The 27,845-nt window shown below is 42.6% G+C and overlaps 1 protein-coding gene across 8 annotated transcripts; it reads right to left on the bottom strand.

The window, feature by feature from the left end:
• Positions 1–1,289: 1,289 nt before the first annotated feature.
• LOC148894560 (interleukin-10 receptor subunit beta-like) lies at positions 1,290–26,231 on the bottom strand. 8 transcript variants are annotated; one of them, XM_089003003.1, is made up of 8 exons: positions 24,278–24,529; positions 20,946–20,990; positions 20,563–20,677; positions 18,906–19,084; positions 18,155–18,228; positions 12,432–12,582; positions 4,870–5,000; positions 1,290–4,401 (listed from the first exon to the last, which is right to left on the bottom strand). In XM_089003003.1, exons 1-8 carry the CDS (start codon positions 24,330–24,332, stop codon positions 4,288–4,290), a joined length of 864 nt encoding a protein of 287 aa, XP_088859129.1. In that variant the 5' UTR covers positions 24,333–24,529; the 3' UTR covers positions 1,290–4,287. The 8 variants fall into 8 exon arrangements, with proteins under 8 accessions (XP_088859129.1, XP_088859130.1, XP_088859128.1 ...); XM_089003004.1 differs by lacking the exon at positions 24,278–24,529 and adding an exon at positions 24,555–26,231 and having other exon boundaries at positions 1,292–4,401; positions 18,155–18,309; XM_089003002.1 differs by having other exon boundaries at positions 1,292–4,401; positions 18,155–18,309; positions 24,278–24,524.
• Between the last annotated feature and the right edge of the window lie 1,614 nt (positions 26,232–27,845).

Raw genomic sequence — 27,845 nt, forward strand, 5'->3', positions numbered from 1 at the left:
CCCTATCCCGCATCCATGAGCCGGCAGAAAAGGAGGAGACCACCACCAACATTCTGCCGGCCCAGCGCATCCTGGGTGCCCTGAGGTGGGAGGTTGAGAGAAAAGTCCAGCAAGCCCAGGGGACGACCCCCATCCCCAGGGGCTGTCCGAAGGATCGCCTGTTCGTCCCCCCCCCTCTTCGCACGGAGGTGCTCGTCTGGGGGCACACCTCCAGGATTGCCTGTCACCCGGGGGTCAACAGGACGATCCAACTCATCGCCCAACGATTCTGGTGGCCGGGGTTCCGGAGGGACATCACCCTCTTCGTGAAGGCCTGCCCGACCTGTGCCCGTGGGAAAGCCTCCCATCAGCCCCCGGCAGGACTCCTCCGGCCGCTACCGGTACCGTCTAGACCCTGGTCCCACATCTCCGTCGACTTCGTGACAGGCCTCCCCCCCTCCCGTGGCAAGACGGTCGTCCTTACTGTTGTGGACCGATTCTCTAAGTCGGCCCACTTCGTCCCGTTAACCAGGTTGCCGTCCGCCATCGAGACGGCTCAACTCCTGGTTAACCACGTTGTCCGTCTCCACGGGATTCCGACGGACATCGTGTCGGACCGGGGACCGCAGTTCGTGTCCAAGGTATGGAAACGTTTCTGTCGGTCCCTAGGGGCGTCGGCGAGCCTGTCGTCTGGATACCATCCCCAGACCAACGGACAGACGGAGAGGAAGAACCAGGACCTGGAGGCGGCCCTCCGGTGCGTGTGCCTCCACAACCCGGTGTCGTGGGCCCTGCACCTACCCTGGGTGGAGTACGCCCACAACTCCCTGGTCTCCGCAGCCACAGGTCGGTCCCCATTTATGTCCGCCTGTGGCTATCAGCCGCCCTTGTTTCCCACTCAGGAGGGCCAGGTGGAGGTCCCGTCTATTGAACATCACCTCAGACGGGCCCACCGAGTCTGGAAGGAGACCAGGGACGCCCTGACACGCACCGCATCCCGGAACCAGCGGGTGGCGGACCGTCACCGGAGACAGGCACCCAACTACCAGGTCGGGCAGGAGGTGTGGCTGTCGACGAGGGACCTTAGGCTGGCAGGGTCTTCAGCCAAGCTGGGCCCACGCTTCACGGGTCCCTTCCCCATCGAGGCCATCCTCAGCCCTGTCTCGGTGAGGCTCCGGCTGCCACCCACCATGAGGATCCACCCCGTTTTTCATGTTTCCCTCCTCAAGCCAGTGGAGACCAGCCCCTTAGCCCCCACGCCCGCGCCCCCACCTCCCCCCCGTCTATTGGACGACGGACCAGTCTACACCGTGTGGGAGATACTGGACTCCAGGCGCAGGGGCAGAGGAGTGCAGTACCTGGTCGACTGGGAGGGCTATGGACCTGAGGAACGTCAATGGGTCCCACGTTCCTGGATCCTCGACCCATCCCTCACCCGGGCGTTCCATGCGGCTCACCCATCCAAACCTGGTGGGCCGCCGAGAGGCGTCCCTTGAGGGGGGGGGGCACTGTCACATCTCGTTGCCATCCGGGGCGCGCCCCGCCCCTCCTGTCACCTCCTCCGCCAATCTTGGGAGACGGCCCCTCCAATCATCATTCACCTGGGTTCCCACAGCTGATTGTCATTCACTGATTGTGCCTTCTGCCTATATCTGTCTGTCGCTCACTACCGTCTCCGTCGGAGTATTTTTGGACATTGCCGTTTCCACTTCCGTGTTGCCAGGTCTGCTGTCATTTAGTTATCTTCCTCCACTCTTCCCTGTTTGTTATTTTTTCATGCGTGCCTCAGTAAAGACTTTTGTATCCGAGTATCTGTCTCGCCGTGTATTTTGGATCCACACTCCCCGCTGTCCTTTCGCCACTCGAGCCCAGCCCTCGAGCCTCGAGTGACGTGACAATTTCCAAAAGACCGTGAAACATGGTAGGAGCAGGTACAACACTTACAAGTTTCTGTGAAAAAAAATACAGGAAAAGCTAAAAGTCTATATTTTATTTGGGGCAAATCAAAGACAGCTAAATTACTTCTGAAGGCCTTGAGGACATTAGATTGGCATGTCAAGTAAAATCATCTGAGAGAAAGAATTTGTAATCAGAAAATGTAGAAATGATTGTTTTGAAGAAGGTAATAGGTTGCATTTCCACTTGTGTTATGTAAGGTTTTGTTGCCACCTAGTGGACAAAATAGTCCCCACTACCGTATGTGCATTTCACATTCTCAAATACAGTACTTTGACTTGAAGATAAAGCATCTGAAAGGACTGAAATTCTGTTTGTGATGTAATGTAAGGAAAGAGATGCCCATTTCACGGTAACATCAGAGCATTGAGTTAAAATGGTTGGCTTGGTATAGTTTTTGCTTTTTTGAACGTTGCTGTGCCCATATGTTTTTTCTAAAATACCCATGTACTGTATATCTTTCCAGATCCTGATGAGAATGAAATAGATGACCATGTTGATGAAGACATTTTGGCATCGGACACAGTCGTGACTGTTGCATTGATGAACTTCTATCACCATTCAAATATTTTCAAAGGATTTTCGATGAAAAAATGATGGATATTATTGTTGAACAGTTGAAATTCTATGCAATGCAAAATAACATCAATAAGCCCCTGTGTCTCGCCAAAGAAGAGCTTGAGAAGTGGCTGGGATTGATATATTGTTTCTCAATCTCAAAATGACCAAACACTCGGATGCTTTGGGCTTGAAAGCTATCTCCACTAACTGATTATGCTGCAGAATGTACTGTATGTCAAGGGATCGCTTCGAAATTATAAAAAGGAACTTGCATATAGCAGACAACACAAAACAAGGAACTCAGGGAAGCCCAAATTATGATCCCTTGCACAAAGTAAGGCCAATGATAAAAGTTTCAAGAATTACCCAAGTCACAACGTTTGTCAATTGATGAACAAATTGTACTCTATGAAGGTAGATTTACACTCAAGCAGTATCTACCAAATAAACCAATGAACTGGGGGTTCAAGTTGTTTGTGCTGGCAGGTTATGATGGCTACATGTATGCATTCCATATACAGGAACGATAGATCCAGTCAGTGACTTCAAGTTTCCCGATCTGAAAGTGACCTCAAATGTTGTGCTCCATTTGTATCAAAACATCCAACCAGGAAACAATCATCGATTGTATTTTGATAATTGGTTTACATCTATCCCCTTACTACAACATTTGGCAACAAGAAAAATCTGGTGTTGTGGCACAGAGAGGCTCAGTCGATTGTTCAGCTGAACCACAGCTAAAAGACATTGAGGTTCTTTTCCCGCCGATGAAACAGTATTCGGTTTGACAACATAGCTTATGTTCCATATGTTGCAAAGAACTGCAACAGGTGCAAGCATGGCACATGCTCGGTGAAAACTAATATTTACAGCAAAAAAAATGCAATGTAAATCTTTGTTTGAATCATCACAAGAACTGCTTTGCATTATTCCATGGTTATTAGCTAGTTTTCTTTATCTGTAAAGGAACTATGTATTTTTATGTAAACATTTTATGTCAATATTTTATGTAAATTATTTATGTATTTTATGTCAATATTTTATGTATTTTATTGTTTTAATAAAAATATGTCATATGGGTAAAAGTCTAGTCTTTGAAGTTGCACTTGACATATGTTCCAAAAAGGCACCCTCTCAACATAGGCCTTTCATGACGATTGTGCAAAATTAGGCACAATTTTTTTTAGGCTCAAATTTTCTACATTATTGAAAAATAATAAAAAAGGAAGCTACTGGTATGTTATTATATCCATCAGTGACCATAAAAACTGAACAGATTTTTTTTTTCTAATTAGAACATAATTCAGACAGTAAAGGGTTAAAGTTCTAATTGTCTATACACGTATTTTACTTGCTATAAAAATGAATGCACCAATATTGGGTTGATGTTGATTTGATTCCTATTCAATGTGTTTGCATATTGCATTATTCTTTACTGTTCAAAAATAGTAACAACACTTAATTGTTAAAATGAATTGTTTTCACATTTTCCAGTAGTGGTGTGCCAAGGGATTTTTTTTTTCAATGAAAGAATGTGCCTTGGCTCAAAAATGATTGAAAAACACTGCAGTCATCATTTGGTTTCACTGCATAACTAGCATGGAACACTTTCCAAGCATTTTGGCTTCACTAACCTTTGACAAACCAGTTCTTTCAACATTTGGGAAAACTGCTCACAGTTGTAATGAATCTTTTTTTCTATTGCTTCTTCTGGAGGCCTTTGCGTCTTGTCTCGGTGGCAAATTTTCTGCAGATGGTTGTCCGTGATTCCTCCAAGAACTTTTTTTGCTATTATTCTACAGTCTTATCCTCTGCAATGACACTGAGTGAATTGTAGAGCTCCTCAAGTCGGTCAGAGTTGTGCATGGCCCAGTAGAGAGATGAGTTGTGGGTTGCCAACAGGTGCTAGAAAGACAAAAAAGGTTCTGTTTGAGTGGTAGATCAAAATGACATGCAACCAACTAGATCACAGGAGTCAAATTCAAGGCCCGGGGACCAAATCCGGCCCGCCAAATAATTTTATTCGGCCCGCGAAAGCAAATCTAACTTGTGAAATTCTATGATGCTTGTTAAAGTCCGAACCAAAATTTCAAATTGTCCCAACTTAAAACTAGTTATTCATTCTTTTGTTGTGTGCTATGTATATAATATGTGGAGATGATGAAACATTTATGTGGTTTCCCAAAATTCACAACAGCCCTCCAAGGGAAACCGTAACTACGATGTGGCCCGCGACAAATATGAGTTTGACACTACTGAACGAGATGGTTACTTGAGCCACAAACTTTAAAATGTACTCCTACCCCATTCTCCCATGATATATAAATAAAATACAGGGATGTGGAAATAAATATCAAAAATATGGATACACACCGCAGGCAGTTTGTCTTTTGGACAAAGAAAATGGGAAATCCTTCTTCGATAAACAACAGCAATCCCTGCAAGAGTGACTGCCATTGCCATAACCACAAATGTGATCACAGCAGGTACCCATACAGCTTTCGCTTTAGGGTTCCATCCAAGAAAAAAAAAGATGCGTTATTTAGATTTCTTACCATACCTCATGTATTCAATTTCACTACTTTTGGACACCTTTGAGACACAAATGTACACTGCTATCAAATCATCATCAATGAATGTTTTTTTTAATTAATTAATATGTTTTATTTCATAAATCATGTCCAAAATCATTGACTTGGGCAGCACGGGGGAGCACGTCCGCTTCACAGTGCAAAACTCATAGGTTTGATCCCAGCACCGGCCTTCCTGTCTGGAGTTTGCATGTTCTCCCCATGCCTGCACTGGTTTTCTTTGGGTACTCCGGTTTCCACCCACATTCCAAAATCATGGATGGCAGGCTGACTGAACACTAAAATGTCCCTATGTGTGAGCGTTGATTCGTCTCTGTTTTCCCCGCGATTGGCTGGCAGCCAGTTTAGGGTGTCTCCTGCCTACCACCCGAATACAGCTAGGAAGGCTACAGCACGCCCCGCAACCCTTGTGAGGATAAAGCGGATTGGAAAATGGATGGATGGGTGGAGATTAAGCAGATGAAAACAATTAGATTGATAAAATATAAGTCAAAGTACAATAAAACATATTTCCAGTGGCAAAAAAATAAAAAAACAAATCAAAATATCAATTAAAAAAACTTTTTTCAAAGAATGTATGCACATACACAATATTGATGTGGTTGTATAATGATTTAAGACCTATGCTTTTTGCATGCACATTTTTATCTATAAAGGTGTCCAAAGGGTGCAAAGCACATCAACAACAACAAATAAGACTGTAAAGTAAAATACACCGTTTTTTATATCACTTTCAAAATTAAACACAACCAAAATAATTGTCAAATTAAAACAAAAAAATGTACACCAGGGGTGTCCAAAGTCAGTCCTCAAGGGCCGCTGTGCTGCCTGTTTTCCAGCTCTCCCAGGAGCAACGCACCTGATTCAAAACATCAGGACCGTTTTGATGCTGTTTCAGAGCAGGCTGACGAGCTGATCATCTGAATCAGGTGTGTTGCAGCCGGGTCGGATGGAAAGCAGGCAGGACAGTGGCCCTCCAGGCCTGGAGCTAGACATGTCTGATGTACACAGATGCCTGCACCCAATCTTGGTGAGACGGGCAGAAGGCACATAGAGGTGGAGGGAGGATGAGGATCTGAATGTAAACAGAAGTATATTAAATTCACTACAAAGTTTAACAGGCAGCCAGTGGAGCTGCTGGAGGACAGGGGTGATGTGGTGAAAGGAGGGGGTTTTAGTGATGATCCGGGCTGAGGAATTTTGGAGTAGTTGGAGTTCATAGAGAAATTTTTGATTGACACCGAAAAGAAGTGAGTTACAATAGTCGATACGGGAGGTGACGAGACTGTGGATAAGGATAGCAGCGGTGTGAGATGGACGGAGACAATTGATATTACGGAGGTGGAACTATGCAGACCAAGTTGTTATTTATATGGGAGTGGAAAGATCGTGCGCTATCAAGGATGACACCCAGGCTCTTGACCTGAAGCGAGGGGGACACGGTTGAACTGTCAATGGTGAGAGAGAAACTGTTTGCTTTGTGTCGGGTGGATTTGGTACCGACAAGGAGAAGTTCAGTTTTTTTTGCTGTTAAGCTTGAGAAAGTTATGGGAAAAACAGGATTTAATTTCTGAGAGGCAAAGTGAGAGGGATGAAGGTGGAAGAGAGGCGTTGGGTTTGCTGGAGAGGTAGAGTTGGGTGTCATCTGTGAAGCAGTGAAAGTGAATGCAAAAATTGCGAAAAATATTGAGGAAGAAGGTAGATCATAAAGAGACAGGAGGGGACTTTGAGGTGAAGGAGTTAATTAGGATAAACTGCGAGCGGCCAGTGAAATAGGAGTGAAACCAGCGAAGTGTGGTGTCAAAAGCCGTCAGGTCGAGAAGGATGAAAATAGAGAGTGAACTGGCATCTGCTGGCATGAGAAGATCATTGGTGATTTTTATGAGGGCTGATTCAGTACTGTGGTGGGGACGGAAACCAGACTGGAATTGTTCGTAAAGGTTATTGTGAGTGAGGTGAGCGTAAAGCTGGGAGGCAACAATTTTTTCAAGGATTTTGGTGATGAATGGAAGATGGGAAATTGGACGTAAGTTATTGAAATCATTGGGATTTGAGCCAAGTTTTTTCAGGATTGGAGTGACAGCTGCGGTTTTGAGTGGGACAGGAACAATTCCAGTGGATAATGAGGAGTGAATAATGGCTGAAATAAAAGGTAGGAGAGAGGGTAAGCAGGATTTGATCAGGATTGTAGGTAGTGGGTTGAGCTGAAAGGAGGAATTCTTGGATTTGGTGATGAAGTCTGAAATTATTGAGGGATGGGGTAGTTCAAAAGAGATATCAGTTGTTAGGGAGGAGGAAGGTTGGGTGAGGGGAGGGGTACAGAGGAGCCAAGGTGCTGGTGGATTTTTTTGATCTTTTCAGTAAAAAAAACAGAATCTGAGCTTTGCAGGTATCTGAGGAATAAAAGTGTGAGGGGAGAGAGATAGGAGGTTGAATGATTTTGTTATAGAGGGAAAAGAGAGCCCGTGTGTTTCCAGTATTCAACCTATATGTGCCTTCTGCCCATCTCACCACAATGGGGTGCAGGGCTTTCAGCCACTCTGCTGCCAAACTCTGGAACTCACTTCCACCCAACATCCGTAATAGTGACTCATTTCCGACTTTCGAATCCCACCTCAAAACCCATCTATTTAAAATTGCATTCATGGTCTAGTTCAGGGGTGGGCAAACTTTTTGACTCGTGGGCCGCAATGGGTTCTAAAATTTGATAGAGGGGCCGGGTCAGGAGCATTTGGTGGGAGTGTTTGGGCCGGAAATACTAAACCTAAAGAATTAAAGGACAACCGACGCGTCCGAACAAGATGTCCATAATTTATAAAATCACTTCAAATGACTTTGACTGGGCGTATTTTACCAAGAGTCCACAGCATATAGCTATCGTTTACGTTTTAAGACTTGCGCTGAATAATCATGAAGTCTTGTTTTCGAGTTGATGACGATCCCCATGTGACGTCACATTTGGACCGCCTCTGACCGAGAAAGCGACACACAATACATTTTGCGGTACTTTGTTTGGACTGAAAACTTCGTGTTGATCCGTGTTGATGGCAAAATTAGAAGGAAAACATAATGTGATGGTGAATCGTTGTGTGTTGCACTAAGACTACTATTTGATACTAGTTGACACAAATTCCCAGCAGACAAATCAGCCCATTTCCAACGGAGCTTGGGTGCCATCTTGTGCATTTTCTGGGCGCTACATTGGAGTCCCGATGCCTCAAAATGACACGGAATAAATTCTTTAATCGATTGCAAACATGTATGCTTTCCTCTTCAGAACTATTTCAATCATATTCATAACTGGATGAGTAACAAGAAAGCATCTTCTCCGAATCTGAAGCCATTGTTTGATTCTCGAGCAAGGCAAGACATCTTGGCGTGACGTCACGAACAAGGGGGTGGGACCTTCTGAAACTGGCCATTTCCGGATTCATTTTGAAGTCATTTTTATTGGTGTTTTTCATTTGACTAAAAATATCAGCCTGCGTGTTTTTGGTATTTTAGATGCGATCAAACGTTTTTCTGATGTCAGTAGGAAACAAAAAAAAATGGTGCCGGTTGTCCTTTAAACGTAGTGTGTACAAACCTCATAGCACAGTAAGAACACTACAACCCAATTTATTAACTGTCTTTCAAATGTGAAACATATCCCTGATCAATTAATAAATTTGTCTCAAGGAATATGCAAGATATGGCATTTACAGACCATTTCGCAGATACTGGGAGGAGGAAATGGAAATAGATTAAAATAACATATGCACTGTGATTTATCAAGATTGCGTCTGTTTTTAGCAAGTTTCAATCGACGGTGCAAAGTTAAGAAATAAACATTTATTGAAAAATTGAATCACTTTCAACATTCAAAACATACTATTCCTACTTGTGTTAAACTCCGCTAAATCATGGATGGATTGTCTTGACCGCGCGCTCTACAAACTCACCACGGACGCCCTCGCCTTCACGCGCAAACAGTACACGTGTACCGTCGCCAAGGACACAGACATAGGCTACCTGCAGTTGAAATTTGCATACTCGGCACGGCAGCCAATCAGAAGTCTGCTTCTTTCTTCCGGACTTTCGCAAGCGTTATAAGGTTATTTGCATATGATTTTCCAAAATAGATGCAGAGAACCTCAGCCCAGAAGAAAGATTCAAAAGAAGCTAACAACATGTGTGACGCTAAAAAAACATAAATTCATATCAAACCGTGACTGTAAAGTGTACGTGAGAGTTATGAAAGGGGCTTAGTGGCTTGTAGCTAGCAATGCAAACATTGCATTGTGCCCCATGGTGACAAATGACTACTGCAGCGCAATTTGCAGCCTTGGACATTTACCGTAAATTAAGCAAGGTAACATTTGTGGTAGGTACAGCCTTAATTAATATAAAAAACGTAATACTTTGTGACAATGTTTTTCTTTTGCTATTGCTGGTCTTATCGTGTTTCAAGTTGTGAAAAACGGGGCAGGTAACTTTTCAGAGTTGTCTGTCCTTTTGTCCGCTACCTTTTTGTCACGAGTTTCAGACACTATTTTTACTATAATTTGGACAAGTTCGGCGGGCCGGATTAAAAAGCCTAACAGGCCGTATTTGGCCCGCGGGCCGTAGTTTACCTATCACTGGTCTAGTTCCACCAGCTATTTTATTATGTATAATTTTATTTATGGTTTTAATATTCTGTGTATTGTTCTTTTGATTGTAGAGTGTCCTTGAGTGTTCAGAAAGGCACTTGGAAATTAAATCTATCATTATTATTATTATTATTATTATTATTATTATTATTATTATTATTATCTCATCTCATTTTCCGTACCGCTTATTCCTCATTAGGGTTGCGGGGGTTGCTGGAGCCTATCCCAGCTGTCTTCGGGCACGAGGCGGGGGACACCCTGAATTGGTTGCCAGCCAATCGCAGGGCACACAAAGACATACAACAGTCACTCTCACACCTACGGACAATTTGGAGTGGTCAATCTGCCTGCCATGCATGTTTTTGGAGTGTGGGAGGAAACCGTAGGACCCGGAGAAAACCCACGCGGTTCCGGGGAGAACATGCAAACTCCACACAGGGAGGCCGGACCGGGACGCGAACCGGCGACCTCTGCACTGTGAAGCCGGTGTGCTAACCACTCGACTACCGGGCCGCCCTATTATTATCTCATCTCATCTCATTTTCCGTACCGCTTATTCCTCATGTCATGATGCCAAAAGAAATGTTAAATGTGTTTTCTATATTTTGGATGGGAGAAAGGTGCGCATTTCTCTCCATCCAGAACAGTAGAGTTGGGCGACCACTAATTGACTCTGAGAAGGTGATTGCAACCACCTGGGAATGGCCAATTGCCGCTGGGACCTGATTGGCCGGAAGCTCAGGTGAAGCACCTTTAAAGCCAGCCTGAGCCAGTCTCTTGGAGGAGGAAGAAGAGGGACAAAGGACAAGCTGGAGAGCGGTGTTACCTGTGGTCTGTTGAAAGCTGATATCAACTTCAAATAAAGAAAACTCACGATACCCTTCCTGCATCTAGCTGAGTGAACTTTTATCCTCTTTCCACCTGCTTGCTGTCTCGCCGCACGACAATTAGTGGCAGTGGTGGGATGGTTTCACCCTGCATGAAGAAGGTGGGATCGTTACGCCTTGCTGAAGTGGAAAAGATAAGAGGAAGCCGAGAGGAAGAAGGTGGGACGAGTAAGAAGTTGTGTAGCACGGGCCAACCAAACTGGACTGAAGAGTTCTGAAGGGGATCAAGGAAACCAGAAGCTTGAGTTGCCCCAAGAAGATGCCGTTCTTCTTTTCCATGAGGCGTCTGACAGTTGCCAAGCCAAGGATGGAACTGAGCAGAGTGAGATGGAACCAGTGGTGAAGCCTAAGACTCAGACAAGAGGTGATGTTGATTGAACAGATCTAGAGATCAGATGCACCCAACAAGTAAGAATGGACATTTGACAGTCGATCTAGTTAACATTATCCTCCTCTGGGACCGCAGCCCCAGGGCGCTGACTCTCGAACATCCAGGCCAACGAACCTTTCTCCCGCACAAGAAACTCCCAAGTTGGGTTACCTAACATGCCCAACCTCCACAGTTTCATCATCTAAGACAAGCTGCAATTCCCATGGTTTCTGAACCCAGAATTCCAGAAAGAAACGGAAGATGCAGAACGTCAGGAGCTGGAAGAGGATCTCCAGCGAGAATAACGGCAAGAATTTATCAGGGAGAGATTGGCACCCTGGACAGAAGGTGTTAATATTGTTGCATATGGGATCAAGTAAGCTACTGGTAAAGTGGCAGGGCCCATACGCTGTGACTAGGAGAATAGGACCTGTCACATATGACTTTCTCTGCCCTGACAACAAATGTTATTGCTGATTATTTGACAAGAATGTCTGAAGTCTGAGGAGAGGGGGTGAATGATGTCATGATGCCAAAAGAAATGTTAAATGTGTTTTCTGTATTTTGGATGGGAGAAAGGTGCGCATTTCTCCCCATCCAGAACAGTAGAGTTGGGCGACCACTAATTGACTCTGAGAAGGTGATTGCAACCACCTGGGAATGGCCAATTGCCGCTGGGACCTGATTGGCCGGAAGCTCAGGTGAAGCACCTTTAAAGCCAGCCTGAGCCAGTCACTTCGAGGAGGAGGAGGAAGAAGAGGGACAAAGGACAACCTGGAGAGCAGTGTTACCTGGGGTCTGCCGAAAACTGATATCAACTTCAAATAAAGAAAACTCTCGATACCCTTCCTGCATCTAGCTGAGTGAACTTTTATCCTCTTTCCACCTGCTTGCTGTCTCGCCGCACGACACCTCATTAGGGTCGCGGGGGTTGCTGGAGCCTATCTCAGCTGTCTTCGGGCACGAGGCGGGGGACACCCTGAATTGGTTGCCAGCCAATCGCAGGGCACACAAAGACATACAACAGTTACTCTCACACTCACACCTAGGGACAATTTGGAGTGGTCAATCTGCCTGCCATGCATGTTTTTGGAGTGTGGGAGGAAACCGTAGGACCCGGAGAAAACCCACGCGGTTCCGGGGAGAACATGCAAACTCCACACAGGGAGGCCGGACCGGGACGCGAACCGGCGACCTCTGCACTGTGAAGCCGGTGTGCTAACCACTCGACTACCGGGCCGCCCTATTATTATTATTATTACTATTATTATTATTATTATTATTATTATTATTATTGAGATGCCTGAGAAACATTAACAATAGTGTATGTTGTGATTTGAGCAAACATGCTCAACAACGGGGTTCCTCCTCCTGGACATATTTAACCATTTCAGTTTATAAACAGATGAACACCCTGATATAAAATGACAACAAACTGACTTTACTTGATACTTACCACCAGAAGTGCTCTCACAAACTGTTCGGCTGGGCTTGCTTGGCTTGGTGTTCACTTCTGCAATGATTTGGACCTGAACACAATACTTTGTCCAGGGGTCTAAGTCATTAAGAAATATTTGGTTTTGCAGAATGCTGCTGATGCGTTTTGCCTGCAAGAAGACAAAAAAGGTGGGAGAGGGTCCTCTGTTAATTCTACAGCAGAAGACAGATCGAGTGAGTTCAAGTTCAAGTCAACTTTATTGTCAACTGTCCCCATTGTGCAATGTACAGCACAGGTGGCATTTCTTTTCTCGAAATCACAGGAGAGAGAGGAGCTGCAGCGGAGTGGCGGGTCGTGCATGTCAACACTAGGCCTTTCATTAGTGCTACGTCTGAATCAATGGACAGCTGCGAGTGTGATGTTATTTACTACACGTCCACTCGAGGATGCCGTTAGCCAGGAAATAAAATGTGACTTGAAGAAACTTCAAGGACAACCGACACAATTTTTTAGTTTCCTAACTGACATCAGAAAACATTTTATAGCATCTAAAATACCAAAAACACGGAGGCTGATATTTTTAGTCAAATGCAAAACACCAATAAAAATGACTTAAAGTTTCCCAAAACTGCCACAAATGAGCAGAAAGTCCCGCCCCCTTGTTCGCGACGTCACTTTGGGTCACAAACTGCCTTGCTCCAGAATCAAAACAATGGCTTCAGAGAGTTCTGATTCAGAGAAGATGCTTTCTTGTTACTCATCCAGTTATGAATATGATTCAAATAGTTCTGAAGAGGAAAGCATAAATGTTTGCAATCGATTAAAGAAGTCCTTCCGTATCAATTCGAGCCGTCTGCAAGCAATGAAACCGGTGAAGATCCGGACTCCGATGTAGCGCCCAGAAAATGCACAAGATGGCGCACAAGCTGCGTTTCGTCCAGTATATGAAGCCGCTTATCAGAGCCGTGATTGTTTAAAATCCGTCGTAGAAGACAGAGGGGTGGGTTTTATGCACACACAAAAAGGAGACCGCCACAATTCGAACAAGCACATGAACATCAGATGTTGAGACCAGAGAGAAAGCTCCGACAGCGCTACAGAGTAAGAAAATGACACGGTGGAAAGTGGATGTTTGTCCGATCGGTTTGCTCCACTAATATGGTGATTGCTGTCTTTCACCAGGTGAGCTCACAGTTAGCGTGACTAAATGAGTAAACATGCATCAAACTTCCGCTATCCAAGCGCCGAATCGCTAACTCTGGTTAGCTTCCTCATTCGCCTCCGCTGGTGCTCGACTGCTCTGCGCCGTTGGAAATGGGCTGGTTTGTCTGCTGGGAATTTGTGTAAACTTACATCTTCTTTGTGCGTGTTACCGCAATTGGCTACGACACAATGATTCACCATTGCGTTATTTATGTAGTTTTCCTTCTAATTTCACGATCAACGCGCTGTTTTCAGATGAAAAAAAGTACCCAAAATGACTGTGTCGCTTTCTCGGTCAGGGCGTACCGAATGTGACGTCACTTTGGGCATCGTCATCAACTCGAAAACAAGACTTCATGAATAGTCAGCGCAAGTCTTAAAACGTAAAATATAGCTATATGCCATGGAATCTTTGTAAAATGCGCTCAGTAGTAGTCATGTGAAGTGATCTTACAAAATTATGGACACAACTTGTGCGGAGGTTGTTGGAGTAAAACTGTATATCATTTAGTCACATTATATTCGTAAATTAGTTTGCTTTGTATTATCCAAGTTACTTACACACGCACATAGCTTTTTGTTTTGACTCATAGCCATGCTGACTCTCAATAACAGAATGTGCAGACACAATAACAGAATGTCTCCTTGAACAATCTTTTCTGCTTTTCTCAAAATATGCTTGTGTTTTGCGCCAGTCTCAACCGGTGTGCTCCCTCTCCCTTTAGATGGTTGAGACCTTTGTCACCAGGCACTCCCAAACTTTCAATAAAAGCAAGGAGACCAGAGATTGTTTTCAGAGTGGGTCGGATGAATGTTACTGAACAGTCTCTGAACACTCCTTGCAAGTCTAATCTTACGTCTTTGTGTCTTCTTTCACAATTGGTGATAATGTTTTGGGTTCAACCCTGACAGAGGTGTCGGTTGTCCTTTAAGAATTACTGTCATCAAACTGTTCTATTTTTTTACTATGAACATGTGGATTCGTCATAACCTCATAAAGTTACAATTTTATTTGCTATTTTGGGTAGCTTTGGAGCTGTCCAACCTTTCTTAATGATGTCCATCTAGAAAATGGCTTTAACAGTATATCTGCAACCAAATCAATTTCTTCTCCTTCTTTAGCCATTGTGGGTTGACAAAACAACACAACAACACAACATATACACACATATATTTGCAATTGCAGCTCGCTACAGGATACAGTGTGCTAGCTCAGGATAGTATGCTCTTATCACTTGCGGCTAGTGATACTATGACTGGCTAGTGACTAGCCAATCATAGTTTGCGAGAACTCCGACGTTTCCAACGCCTTCCAGCAGGCCTTGGGTTGCAACTCGAAATCTGATTGGTTAAAGCAACAGTTTGATCGACACATTTGATGATCCAGGGCCCGCGGAACTGATTGTGAAGGCGTCCAAGTAGATTTCTGACCCTGGTAACAAATGATAGAAGAAATGTGATTGTTTAAATGGTTAAATACGAAACACATCTGGAAGCAGCACAGCAAGGGAAAAGCAATGAACTGAAAGTATTGAAAGACAACTGAAAAACAATTTGGAATTATTTAATAGAAATTCATGGCCAAAATATAATTAACATTAGTCTGTGATTCAGATATTTTTAGGCCAGCAGAGAAGGCTTTGCAGACCCTGGCGGCCCACCATTGCTGCTGTGGGAGCCCGCATCGCCATTAAAAGCACTGTTAGGACAATTCTATAAACTAACACATCTTAAACATCTTTTCTATTTCCCTACACATCGTTTTATTTTATCAGACTTCCTGTCATGACGTCACATTCTGTCCGCCATCTTTACAAAAGCGCTCCCAAATAGCTCTTCTTCCTCTCCTACCCTCGGGCTGCCTGCCTCTCGAAGTAGGCAGTTTTTTGTGCCGTCCCAAAGATTAAAGAATCTTAGTTTTTACTTTCGATTCTGCTTAATTAATAATGACCCTAACAAGCACAGTTAACATAAAATTACAAAATAATACAACACAAAACATAGGACACAGACAGTCATATGTGTAAGTAACCAAGAGAAGAAAAAAAGGGACCGTAATTTCTGTACTATACAATGCTTTGGATCCCAAGGCACACCGTCAATGAATGGCTTAATTTAAAACTGTTTTCCTGTATGGAGGGCACTGTATTATTAGGCCCATCCCACAACAGCCACAGTAGTGGCTGTGGTTGCGCTATGTATCCACTACATGGAGCTATGTTAAAGATAATACAATACAATACAACTTTACTTTTATAGAGGCTTCATAACCGCTGCAGCTGTAACAAAGCACTTCACAGAACTTTTAAAATACTATGTCCAAGAAATCTGAATATTGATCCATATGTATCTACTCAGGATGTCCATAAAATACAATACAACACAATACAATACATCCTCATTTATGTTGCGTTTTTAAGACAGTCGAAGCTGCAAAAATATAGTGTTTATTCATTGACAAGCCATGAGAACTGATCACAAATATGTACATGAAACATAAAAAAAAAACAATTAGCATTACAATACGAGAGATGAAAGACAAATGTGATGAGGACAATTGATTCAACAAAAAAGGCACACAACCTCGTGGGCTCACATACACAATAGGCTAAATATGTTTCAGTCTTGCTTGTCTCCTTCTTCTTTTGTTTAATCGGTACGTGGTTAACTCTGCTTTTGAGATGAAAAGGTTTCTTCAGCCATCATCTGTACTTCTTTGAAGGTGTCGGATGTTTGGTTTCTCATCCAAGCGGCTTCCTCAGCGAACTAAAATGTTGCTGGTAGCTCTGGCCCTATATATATCCCAATTTTCCAGGGGTGGTGTCACACCTCTGCACTAATAGGTTCCTGCTCTATGGTTGGGGGGAGCAGAGGACTAGTCCCTGAAGCTAATCTGATTACTTTTATTGTCCTGACCTGACTGATTACTTCTATTGTCCTGACTGATTATGGTCTACGACTGGCCTGATTGCCCCATATGCTCTTGTATCACCTCATCAGCATAACTAAAGGAGTCCAAGATGGCGCCCGAGTAGGCAGCCATCAGCAAGTGCTCTGATGAGCCTTGCTTTTTTTGTTGTTTTTGTCTTGTTTTTGTGTTTTCTATTGTCACTTTGTGTTGTGCGTCGTATGGAACGGATATGGATTGTTTTTCAGCATTTTTTACAACGACATTCATCAAGGAGGAGACTGTGCTGAGCGGTTGCACCTGTTCAGCAGCATGGATATGCCAGTACTGTTTTTGAATGAGAGGAATGTCGGTGCCATTCGACTGTCATCGCTGGACAGCTCTGGGGCCATTGTGCTTTTTTGCGCCTGTAATGGGCAGCATCTTCAAAGCCCCGCTTTGTTCAGTGGAAGGTCGGTGCTGTTGGACAGTCTGCGGCTGGATGGATAAATGGCTTGAAGAGCCCGCGATAAGAAGGAAGGAGTGTCTGCGCAGAGCGCCGATGCATATATGGAACTGTCGCGGGATGGAATTTAAGCTGATTTATAGGGGACAGGAGATGTGAGACAATCTCTTTTCGTCAATGGATGCTACAGCTGCGTGTTTGCTTTCAACATTTAGCTTGTAGTCGACGTGCACGTTCCACCATGATGTCCCTGATCCACTGGTGAAGAGACGCTTTGATCCTCTCCTCTTTCATCTGGAACTGCTTTATGTAACAAAGAGGGTACAGAAAGTGCTTAAGAATGAATGTCTCTCTGTGTCTTTGTGTTGTCATGTTATTTGTTATTTAGTTTTTTTTGTTCTTTTGACTTCAAGACGGCTCCTGTGTTTTGCTTTTCTACTTTCATTTCTTTCACAACTTTGCTGCTGTGAAATGTAAATTTCTCCACTGCGAGACTAATAAAGGCAAATCCAATCCAACCCTATGTGGTGTGTATCTCAGAAGTGTGTTGTAAGCACGATCCAAATTAAACCTTACACCACCATGGCGATTTAGTGAAGGGTTTTGCTGTTTCATAAAAATAGCTTCTCTTACTTCCCTTTCAAACCACCGATTTTCTTTTGCTAAGATTTTAACATCATTGTCGTCAAATGAGTGGTTGCTAGCTTTTAGGTGCATATGTACTGCAGATTGAGGCCAGCTAGTATTATCTCTGCGATAGACCACTCATGTACGACTGAGAGTTTATACAGACGTATGCTTTTGAGATGATCTTTGATTCATAATAGCTGCAGAACTCAAAAAGTAGTTGGTCGTTTGAGTATGTGTCGGCCAATGAATGTCAATTAGTGTCGGGCAGAACCCTTTTAGGTTACAATAGTTTCCTGTTAATCACCAATCGATGGTATAGGAACACAAAGGGGAGAACAACTCAATGAGGACTGTCAAGAAACTAACTACAGGTAACACCATATGTAAGGTGCATCGGGTTATGGGGTGCACTGTCGGCCCATAATCCCCATTAGGAGCCTATTCTAGCTGTTTTTGGGCACTAGACGGGGGCCACCCTGAATTGGTTGCGTTCCATAAAATACAGTTCACGGATGGTTATGTTCGAACTCATAACACTAAGTTTATTGTGCTCACCTTTTCATTCTGGCCATCTTTCCAGTAGGTGATGTTGTACCGGGCCGTACCATAGACACTCCTGAGGTCTGAGACTGCAAAAGTTGGATCTTTGATTGAAATTCCAATTGTAGCCCCATTGGAAATGAGCAAAACGTTGGGTGAACCAATAACAGCTAAAGAGAAAAATAACTGCATTGCAACATGTTACTGTTATTTGAGTACGATCATGATAAATATTTCAGTGAAGTAAGCTGGTCCCTCGAGATACTAAACATGACACTGATAATAAACAAATGACAAATTCCGACTGGAGCATTTATTGACACACCAAGCCCTCTGCAGGCTTACACATGCCACGGGCCCCATTTTAGCTCAAAAATCAGGACGAAATAACCTCTTCAAGATTGAGTCCTCTGTCTTGGTATGTTATTAGCAGATGCTTTCAAACATGATGCAAATCGACAGGATATTAACATTACAACATGCTACAGTGAACAGCTATTGTTATCGGATTACAGGGTGCATGAAAAGATTAGAGTAAACATCATATTGAAATATACTTGCATCTGTGGTTTGTGGGATACTTGAACATGAATTTCATTTTAATTTTAGTGTTTAAAAAAAGTGATTTAAACAAAAATTATTTATGTTAAACATTGCACAGACAACAGCCATGTTGATTCATTCATGCCATTCATTCAAGTCAAAAGATGTAGTTTCAATACACATTCTCAATATTTTTAAAAAGATGTAATCCAAAAATACTCACTATCGCTTTCCAAGACAATCTGTTGACTTTCTACCCAAGAAGAATAGTCTGGCCGTCGCTGTGTCCGTACTCTGGCTATGTACCTTCCATACACACTGAGGAAGTTGTTGAGGCTGCTGAAGTTACATTCAAGGCTTGAGATGTTCACACAGCCCAACTGGCACATTCGTACAGAGGTACTGTGGAGAAACAAAACAAAACACAATAATGTTCCCCCAAAACATGTAATGTACAGTTTGTGGTGATTCCACTCAAGTCACATAACTATACCACGTGTGCCAGGAAAAGATCAAGAACTGGTTCCAGTAGGATGTCCTGTGTTGGATTGGATTGGATTTGCCTTTATTAGTCTCGCAGTGGAGAAATTTACATTTCACAGCAGCAAAGTTATGAAAGAAATGAAAGTAGAAAAGCAAAACATAGGAGCTGCTGGAAAGGCAGCCACTCTCGCGGCGCCGTCTTGAAGTCAAAAGAACAAAAAAAACTAAATAACAAATAACATGACAACACAAAGACACATAGAGACATTCATTCTTAAGCACTTTCTGTGCCCTCTTCGTTACATAAATTCTGTATTTTATAGAACGGGTGTCAACTTTACAATTATGACATCAGCTTCCACGTGAGCGGATGGATCAATGTTGTAATTCGTCTCGTGATGTATACCGGTAACCTTTATTGGCCATGTGCATAACGCAGTGCTGTGGTTTGAAAACAAGTGATATCTGTGATTGAAGGCAGAAGGTGTTGTATGTGTAGGAAGAAGTTCCAAGTCGGTATTCATGACAATTTAACCGCAAATTGCATTTTTTTTGTAACTAAAAAGTAAAACTAAAAAGTAAAGATGTGTAACTGAAAAGCATTTCATTCACATTAAAAATACATTTGCAAGTGAATATGTTATTCATTAATATGTAGCTGTTTTTTTAAACAAAGAGAACAAACAATATATGTCTGTGTAATTGTTGTAGAAATGTTAGAATGAACTTGTTTCCAATCCTGCCGTATAAACCTCGCGTCGGCCATTTTTAATGCATTTCGACTTAGGACCGTTTTGCTGGAACAGAAGTCGGTCGTAAGTTGGATATTACCTGTATATAATTGAAGTTTATTTTCACATTACACCGCAAGAGAGTACTCTAGGCCTGTTTTGATGCTTTCCATAACAGCAACTGACGATGACTGACTGAGAAGAGGAAGTGAAAAATCTTCAACCTCTGGAATTTGTGGGGTTCTTTGAAAGAGACACAGGGGATGAAGATTTCATTGGAATTGGTTATTTGGAGTGACACTGGAGGATTTGTTAACTTGTGAGCATGTTCTTTATGCTACATGTATGTTACATTCTCAACTTTGTGATCAAAGCGTCTTGTGACATACATCATTGTATTGTTCTCCATTTTATTTTTATTTTAAATTGTCTTTCAAGACGACATATCTGTTCATGATGTTGGAATTAAACAAATACATTTCCCCCAAAAAGCAATTTATACGTCCATGCGATGTATGTTTTTATTCTTTGTTATACATTTTTGGGTCGTTCCATTTATACTCCAAAACTATGTGTATAATTCCAAAAAAATGCTAATTATGTGCTTGCATGGTTCAAATGGTAAAGGAAAAAAAATGTTTTTGTGCTCAGAACACATTGACTTACGTGCATTCTGCGGTGTAGAAAAGATCACCGGTCACCCCTTCAGGTGAATCCCATTTCAGCACCAAATTCATGTTCATGGAGGTGAGAATGACATTTCTGGGTGGACTGAGGACCGCTAAGATCACGACACACATCATGAGCAATTTCACAAACAATGCTGAAGTTGAATCATTCATGACCGCCACGGTATATATACGGTGCATCTAAAAAATTGACACTGCCAGTGGAAATACCAATGCTTCATTGCCTGTATGAACCGACTGATTAGTTTGCAGTCCAATAAGTTGAGAATTAAGTAAGTCGTTGGGGTGGTATTGATTTTCCGACAGGATAGTTCATATAGAGATCACACACATTCAGTAAGTACAGCATTTATCTGGTACCTGTAGGTTCATAGGTGCCATTCCCATAGAGTCGTGTTTCCCAACCTGGAGGACATGAGCACATTGCAGAAAACATTTCATAATTTATTTCCCCAGATCAATACTCGGTGAGACAGCCGCACTAAAATAGCATCCAAATGTTTCATTCAAGCACAATTCACTGATTAAAATGTGGGCGTATAGCGAATTGACCTTTGTCAAACGGGAAAAAAATTATGCATGAAACATTCAACTACAATATAACATTAATAAATGATTCATCACAACAAACATTCTGTAAGCCATGTGGAGGACTGTGGCCAACTCAAGCAACTCTATCTCAAAATGATGGAGTAAATGTGTCTTCACTGCTATTTTTTTATCATTGGATCCAAAACGGTGACCAGCAAGTGACTCGATTGCAGAGAGTTTTACTGGAGTTGTGAAAAAAAAAAAATCATTCATGTATCGATGAGAAGGTTTCTTCAGCCGTCATCTGTACAAAAGTGAAGGTTTCGGACGTTTCGCCTCCTATCCAAGAGGCTTCGTCAGCGAACTAAAGTCTGACTGGTCGTATCGGCCCCATTTATATATCCCTAATGTCCAGACATGGTGGCGCCGGACACCGCTATGATAGGTCCCTACTCTCAGGTTGGGGGGGGCAGAGGACCCCTCCCTGTGGCCCCACTGATTGTTCCTACATTCCTGACTAACGACTGGCCTATTACCCCCACTCCCACCGGTATCACCTCATCAGCATAACGACCCTCATCAGCATTACGAAAGTTGCCTAACCTGTTTTGCCTAAGCAGGCTATTGTATGAACGATCCAAATTGAACCTCACCCCACCAGACCGGTTTAATGAAGGATTTTGTTGTTTTATAAGAATCGCTTCTTTTACCCCCCTTTCAAACCATCTATGTTCTTTCGCTAAGATTTTAACCTCATTGTCATCAAATGAGTGGTTGCTAGCTTTTAGGTGCAAATGTACTGCCGATTGAGGTCCACTTATATTATCCCTGCGATGTTGATAAAGTCTTTTTTTGAGAATTTGTTGAGTCTCCCCAATGTACTGCTCTTTACAATTTTCATTCTTACAATGTATGGAATAAACTACATTACTTTGTTTTTCATTTGGTAGCCTATCTTTTGGATGCACAATTTTTTGCCTTAACGTGTTTATGGGTTTGAAATAAGTAGGAATTTTATGTTGCCAAAGGACTCTTTGTAATTTTTCAGAAACTCCTGCAATGTACGGTACTGCTACTCCTCTCCTTTTTGTATCTTGAGAATTATTGGTTTCATTCCCTATTCTTTCTTTCTGACATTTGTTGAATGACCACTGAGGGTACCCACAGTTAGTGAGTGCTCTCCTGATATGTTTAGACTCCTTTTCTCTACCTTCAGTGCTAGTTGGTATTAGTTTAGCTCTATGCTGGAGGGTTCTGATAACTCCTAGTTTATGTTGTAAAGGGTGGTTAGAGTCAAAAAGTAAGTATTGGTCAGTGTGCGTAGCCTTCCTAAAGACTTCTGTTCTTAGCGCTCTGTCCTCTTTTATAATTACTTTACAATCCAAGAAGGCTAGTTGGTTCTCTTGAATGTCCTCACGAGTAAATTTAATGTTGAAGTCTTCATTCATTTATATTTACAGTATGTCCTGTCTTATGCAGTGAGCTAGCTCTGGCCAGGATGCTCTTGTCACTAGCAGCTGGTGATACAATGATTGACTGGTGACTAGCTAATCATAGTTTGCGGAAACCCTGACGTTACCCAGGGCTGCGAGCAGGCATCACCAACTCGAAATCTGATTGGTAAAAGCAACATACATTAGTTAAAGCAATAGAGTCATCAACACCGCATTTAATGTGACAGGGCCCGCATGACCAATTGTGAAGGCATCCATGTAGATTTGTGACTCTGGTAACAAATGATAGCTGAAAAGTGCTTGGTTCAATGGTTACATACATCTGGAAGCAGCACAACAGTGGAAAAGCAATGAAGGGAAGCTGAAAGGCAATTTGACATTATTAAATAAAAATTCATGAACAAAATATAATTAATATTAGTCTGTGATTCCGATATTTCTAGGCTAGCAGAGAAGGCCCTGAAGGCCCAGCACTGCAAAACGAAGAGGTCGAGTAATTATTAAGACCAAGTGATATGTATCTGATTAAATGAAGCAGTTTACAAAGTACATCACATTTCGGACATTTATGGTGTTGGAAAGACTCAAATCTAGAGACTTTGAAAAACAAGGAAGCGATTCTTGCTCAGTCCGATTCTGGCAATTTCCATGCTCAAGGTTAATTGCTTGGGGTCAGTCGAGTAAATGCACATTTCCGAGAATGGTTTAACTTATCCTGTTAAAAACCTTCCACAAACTGAACTGCTAATAAGAGACTATGTGAGTTCCATTGCGCTAAGTATGAGTATGGCCGTGGCTGACTTCAAAAGTTAGTTTCACATCAGCTGAGCAATGCTGTCATGTGTGCTGATTGAAGCAAGGTTATTGACAGTGAGTGAGTTGAGGGCGAAAAAGCCATCAGGTTTCTTACTCGTCTCATTTGGGAGCAAAAAATAATCTTAGAATTTCTTTGCATGCTACTGTATTGTATTCGTTTTTTTATACATTGTATCCAAGCCGAAAGGAAAAGAAGAAGACTGTAATACTGAGCTGATCTGGCCATCCAGCCACTACGCGGCATCACGCGACTTGACAGCGATAAAAGCCAGTTTATGTGTATGTTTTTGACTTCTAGTACGACGATGAGCGCAGCGGTTGCTGTCTGTGCTCCGGCAAATAAATATCCTTCTTGTATTATGTAAACAAGAGGACCATCTCGACTCTTTAGTCTACCAAATGCATCGCGAAAGCGCTGAAGATCTCAACATACCTGTACCGTATGCTGCAGTTTTGGGACTGTATACTGTTACACTCTGGCGGTACACATTGATGTTGTTAACATACTTGAGCGTTCATATAGGACATAAACTACACCGTGGTTGTTTCACTGTTCTCACGAATAAAAGTTTGTGAATACTTTCATGGTTTGTTCTGTTGATGTTTGGTGTGCACTGACAATACATGCCGTTGTTTATATATACCGTATCTTGTGCTGAGCTGGGCCCGCCTTTCAAATTTAAAACATCAATGTAGCCCCCGAGCGAAAAACTTTGCACATCCCCGGTATAGAGCAGCTGAATATTATTCTTGATTAGAGGTTTTCTTGCGAATATTAGAAGTTTAATCACGTACATCTAATCCCCGACGTGCAATAGAAAATGAAGATGACCTATTTCTTTGTTAAAAAGATGCGATTAAAAAACCCCACAATTGAATGAATCAGTTTACCTGTTGCTCCACCCAACGTTAGGAATATAATTGCAGCATTTGAAATAATTGACATTCCGAAGAGCGTCTTTCATTTGGTTGTTGTACTGGATTTGGTGAGGTATGTTAATTACTTTCAGTTTTGTATTTCCTGGACCCGATGTTTACACGAGCCCAGCAGCACAATGACGTCGATGTGACACGCCCTCCAAAAAAATAGATTTGTGTTGACAGGCAAGAAAATCCTGAACATGAATAATGCCTGTAATATGGTGTACATTTGCGAAAATCGTCTTACCATAATGACACAGGAAACGTAATTCCTTCGATCAAAAGGGGACAAAATACAAATACTGTACTTTTTTTTTCTTGTGCAGTCGAGGAAGGAGCACACACGACTGACTGCAGCACGTCTTTATTCCAACTGCTAACACGTGGATATAAACAACCACTGGAAAGTCCTGTAAAAGAACCTTAACATAAACACGACCCTGCTGGTTCGCTTGCTGACGCTGTCCGGCCGTAATCGTTTCTGCTATATTCGATGTGGTCGATCTCCCCATAAGAACATTCTTTGAACTGGAGAGGGCGTGTTTCAACGAAATACTGTATCGGTTACTCGTTTACTACTAGTGAGACCTCAACTTACGAACTTAATTGGTTCCCAGACAGAGCGTGTAAGGCGAAATGTGTGTATCTCAAAAAAAAAATCCCATAGGAAACTGTGGTGTCACCGGTGCGCACCGCAGCTTTAATGTCTTTCAATTCCTTGATCTCATCTAGTATGTCTCACCCTGACGCATATCACACGCTTGAAAATGGTATAAAAGCAGCTGTCGTGGGACAGAGAGAATCAGACTCATCTCGGACTCAGACTCAAAGAGACTTGCAAAGACCCGCACAGCTCACGCCAGGCGTCTTGACGGACATCAAGGCACGACTTGCTCGACTCCACGCCACGGTCAAGCTCTGCGCGTCACCTGCCTGGGAGATCTGACAACGAACCTACTTACAAATAAAGAGAACCATCAAACTCTTTAAAACCATTAAAATGGGAATAATCCGTTCCCGGGTTTCCATAAAATATAGTTTTTAACTAAATAAGCCTTAAAACTACACACAACATACCTTATTCTATGTATAATAAATGTGATATTGTATTGTAATGAAAGAAATACACTGCATTGTATCATAAAGTCACAAAGAGAGGCACATTACATGAGGACTGTAATTAAAGAAATAAACTGTGCTGTAACGTTTTGTTTACCTTTTTGAAGGTCGTTGATGGCTTATGGAAGGACAGTCACCTTCCATAAGGACTGTTGGTAACTTAACCTCTGGTGTGGCTTCTCTTATTTTTTCTTTGGAGACTCCTCATCATTTTTGCTGATTAAAAACCTCTTAATTGACACCTGTTGCTTTCTGACTTGTAAGGTTTTACGAAGCTGAGGCATCACATTATCGTTCATCACGTTGATGATTGTCATAGCCGGTCTTTTCTGGAGGGAACTGTTCGGTAAAAGCCTGCACATCATTCCACTTTGCCAACATTGCCTTCTCCTCCTCGCTCTCGGATGTTCTCGAACCATCCGTTACTGGCTTTAAAATCCTCAATAAGCGCCGAACTTCCAGGTTGGCGCATGGCGATATCGGCGTGAATTAGCCGTGCTTTCTCGCATAAAATAGCTTTACTCACGCTGTCGCCGGATAGCTGCTTTTGTGAATCCAAATTAACAGAAGTTTTTCAACTTCTTTGATTGCCCGAGACCGTCACTTTGAGAGCACGGAAACACCTTTTGCAACAGACGGCTTCTCTGTTCGGGAGAATGGGAGCAATGGTTGACTTAGCATAGCCGTGCTCGGCCACGAAATCACACAAACGCAGACGTCGTTTGTGTTTTTCAATTACTCCTTCTTCTCAGCGACGGTGATTTTATTTTGTGTCTTCTTGGGCTGAACACGAGCCTGTGGTGTTTTTTTTTTTTTTTTTTCGGTCCCATCATAGTAAAATTATCAGCAAAAAGCTCCAAGTAGGCGATCGACGTGTGCATTCAATGAGAGGGGGTGTGGAAAGTAGCGCCGGATGGAGCGCTGTTCGGTCGTGTGCTTCCGCCGAAGATCACTTCGCCAGCCGTGGTGGGTGTGAATTATGAAAATAGTGCTTATTATAAGGTTTAATTTTCATAAATTTGACGTTCTTAAGACAAAAAGTTCGTAAGATAAGGTGTTTGTAAGTTGAGGTCTCACTGTACTACTACTACTACTACTACTACTACTACTACTACTACTACTACTAATAATAATAATAATAATACATTTCATTTATAAGCGCCTTTCAAAACTCTACACTGTAGAGTGCGACCTGCACGGGAAACGTAGACGTAGATAGGGGGAAAATAAGATCAGCTTAAAGAACAACTGACCTCCGGAGAAGTTGCGTCCATAATTTGTAAAATCACTTCTACTGAGCGCAATTTACAAAGATTCCACCACATATAGCTATATTTTAAGTTGTAAAACCCGCGCTGAATATTCATGTTTGTGAGTTGATGCCGATGCCGGAAGTGATATCGCGGAGGGAACTCAGACCGAGAAAGCATACACAGTGCATTTTGGGTACTTTTTTCCCGTCTGAAAACACTGTGTTGATCGAGAAATTAGAAGGAAAACTATATAAATAACGCGGTGGTGAATCATTGTGTGGTTTGTGTCAATTGGGGTAACACGTATAAAGAAGGTATAAGTTTACACTAATTCCCAGCGGACAAACCAGCCATTTCCAACAGACCAGAGCAGGATAGTGGCAGCTGGAGGCGAACGAGAGCTCCCCGAAGTGCGCGAATCCCTGCTTGGATAACCGCTGTCACCTTCTCAGCCTGACAATAGGTAGAAAGTTGCTTCCAGTGGTGAAAGAGAGCAATCGTCATAATAGTGGAGCAAACCAATCGGACAAACATCCTGCTGCTGGGACGAGGAGCTAAACGGAGTTACCGATGGATAACCGCTGTCATTCATTCATACGTAAGTTCCTAACTCTTCATCTTGAAAGTTTAAACAACTTTTTGCATGCACAACCATGAAACAATCTGCATTTATGTTGACATCTTGTAGCTAATTGTTATTCATGTCCTCATATGCCACATATCACCGAAGTTGATGCTATATTGCTTATTCACGAAGCTTCATATACGGTTCATATGTCGTGTCCTTCACCAGTTTCATCGCTTTGCTTACACAGATCGAATTGACACGGAAGGACTTATTTCATCGATCGCAAACACTTGTGCTTTCCTCTTCAGAACTATTTGAATCATATTCATCACTGGATGAGTAACAAGAAAGGATCTTTTTCCGAATCTGAACTCTCTGAAGCCATTGTTTTGATTCTGGAGCAAGGCAGTTTGTGAAGGAGTATCCTGATGAGACCTCACAAACTGTGGGCGGAGCTTTCTGAATCTCTCCAGTTTTGAGCTCATTAGTGGCAGTTTTTGCTCAACTTTAAGTCATTTTATTGGTGTTTTGCGTTTGACTAAAAATATCAGCCTGCATGTTTTGGGTATTTTAGAAGGTATAAAACGCTTTTCTGATG

The sequence above is a fragment of the Hippocampus bargibanti genome, linkage group LG08 (assembly GCF_051943395.1).
Source record: "Hippocampus bargibanti isolate YZ-2025 linkage group LG08, ASM5194339v1, whole genome shotgun sequence".
Classification (NCBI taxonomy): Eukaryota; Metazoa; Chordata; class Actinopteri; order Syngnathiformes; family Syngnathidae; genus Hippocampus; species Hippocampus bargibanti.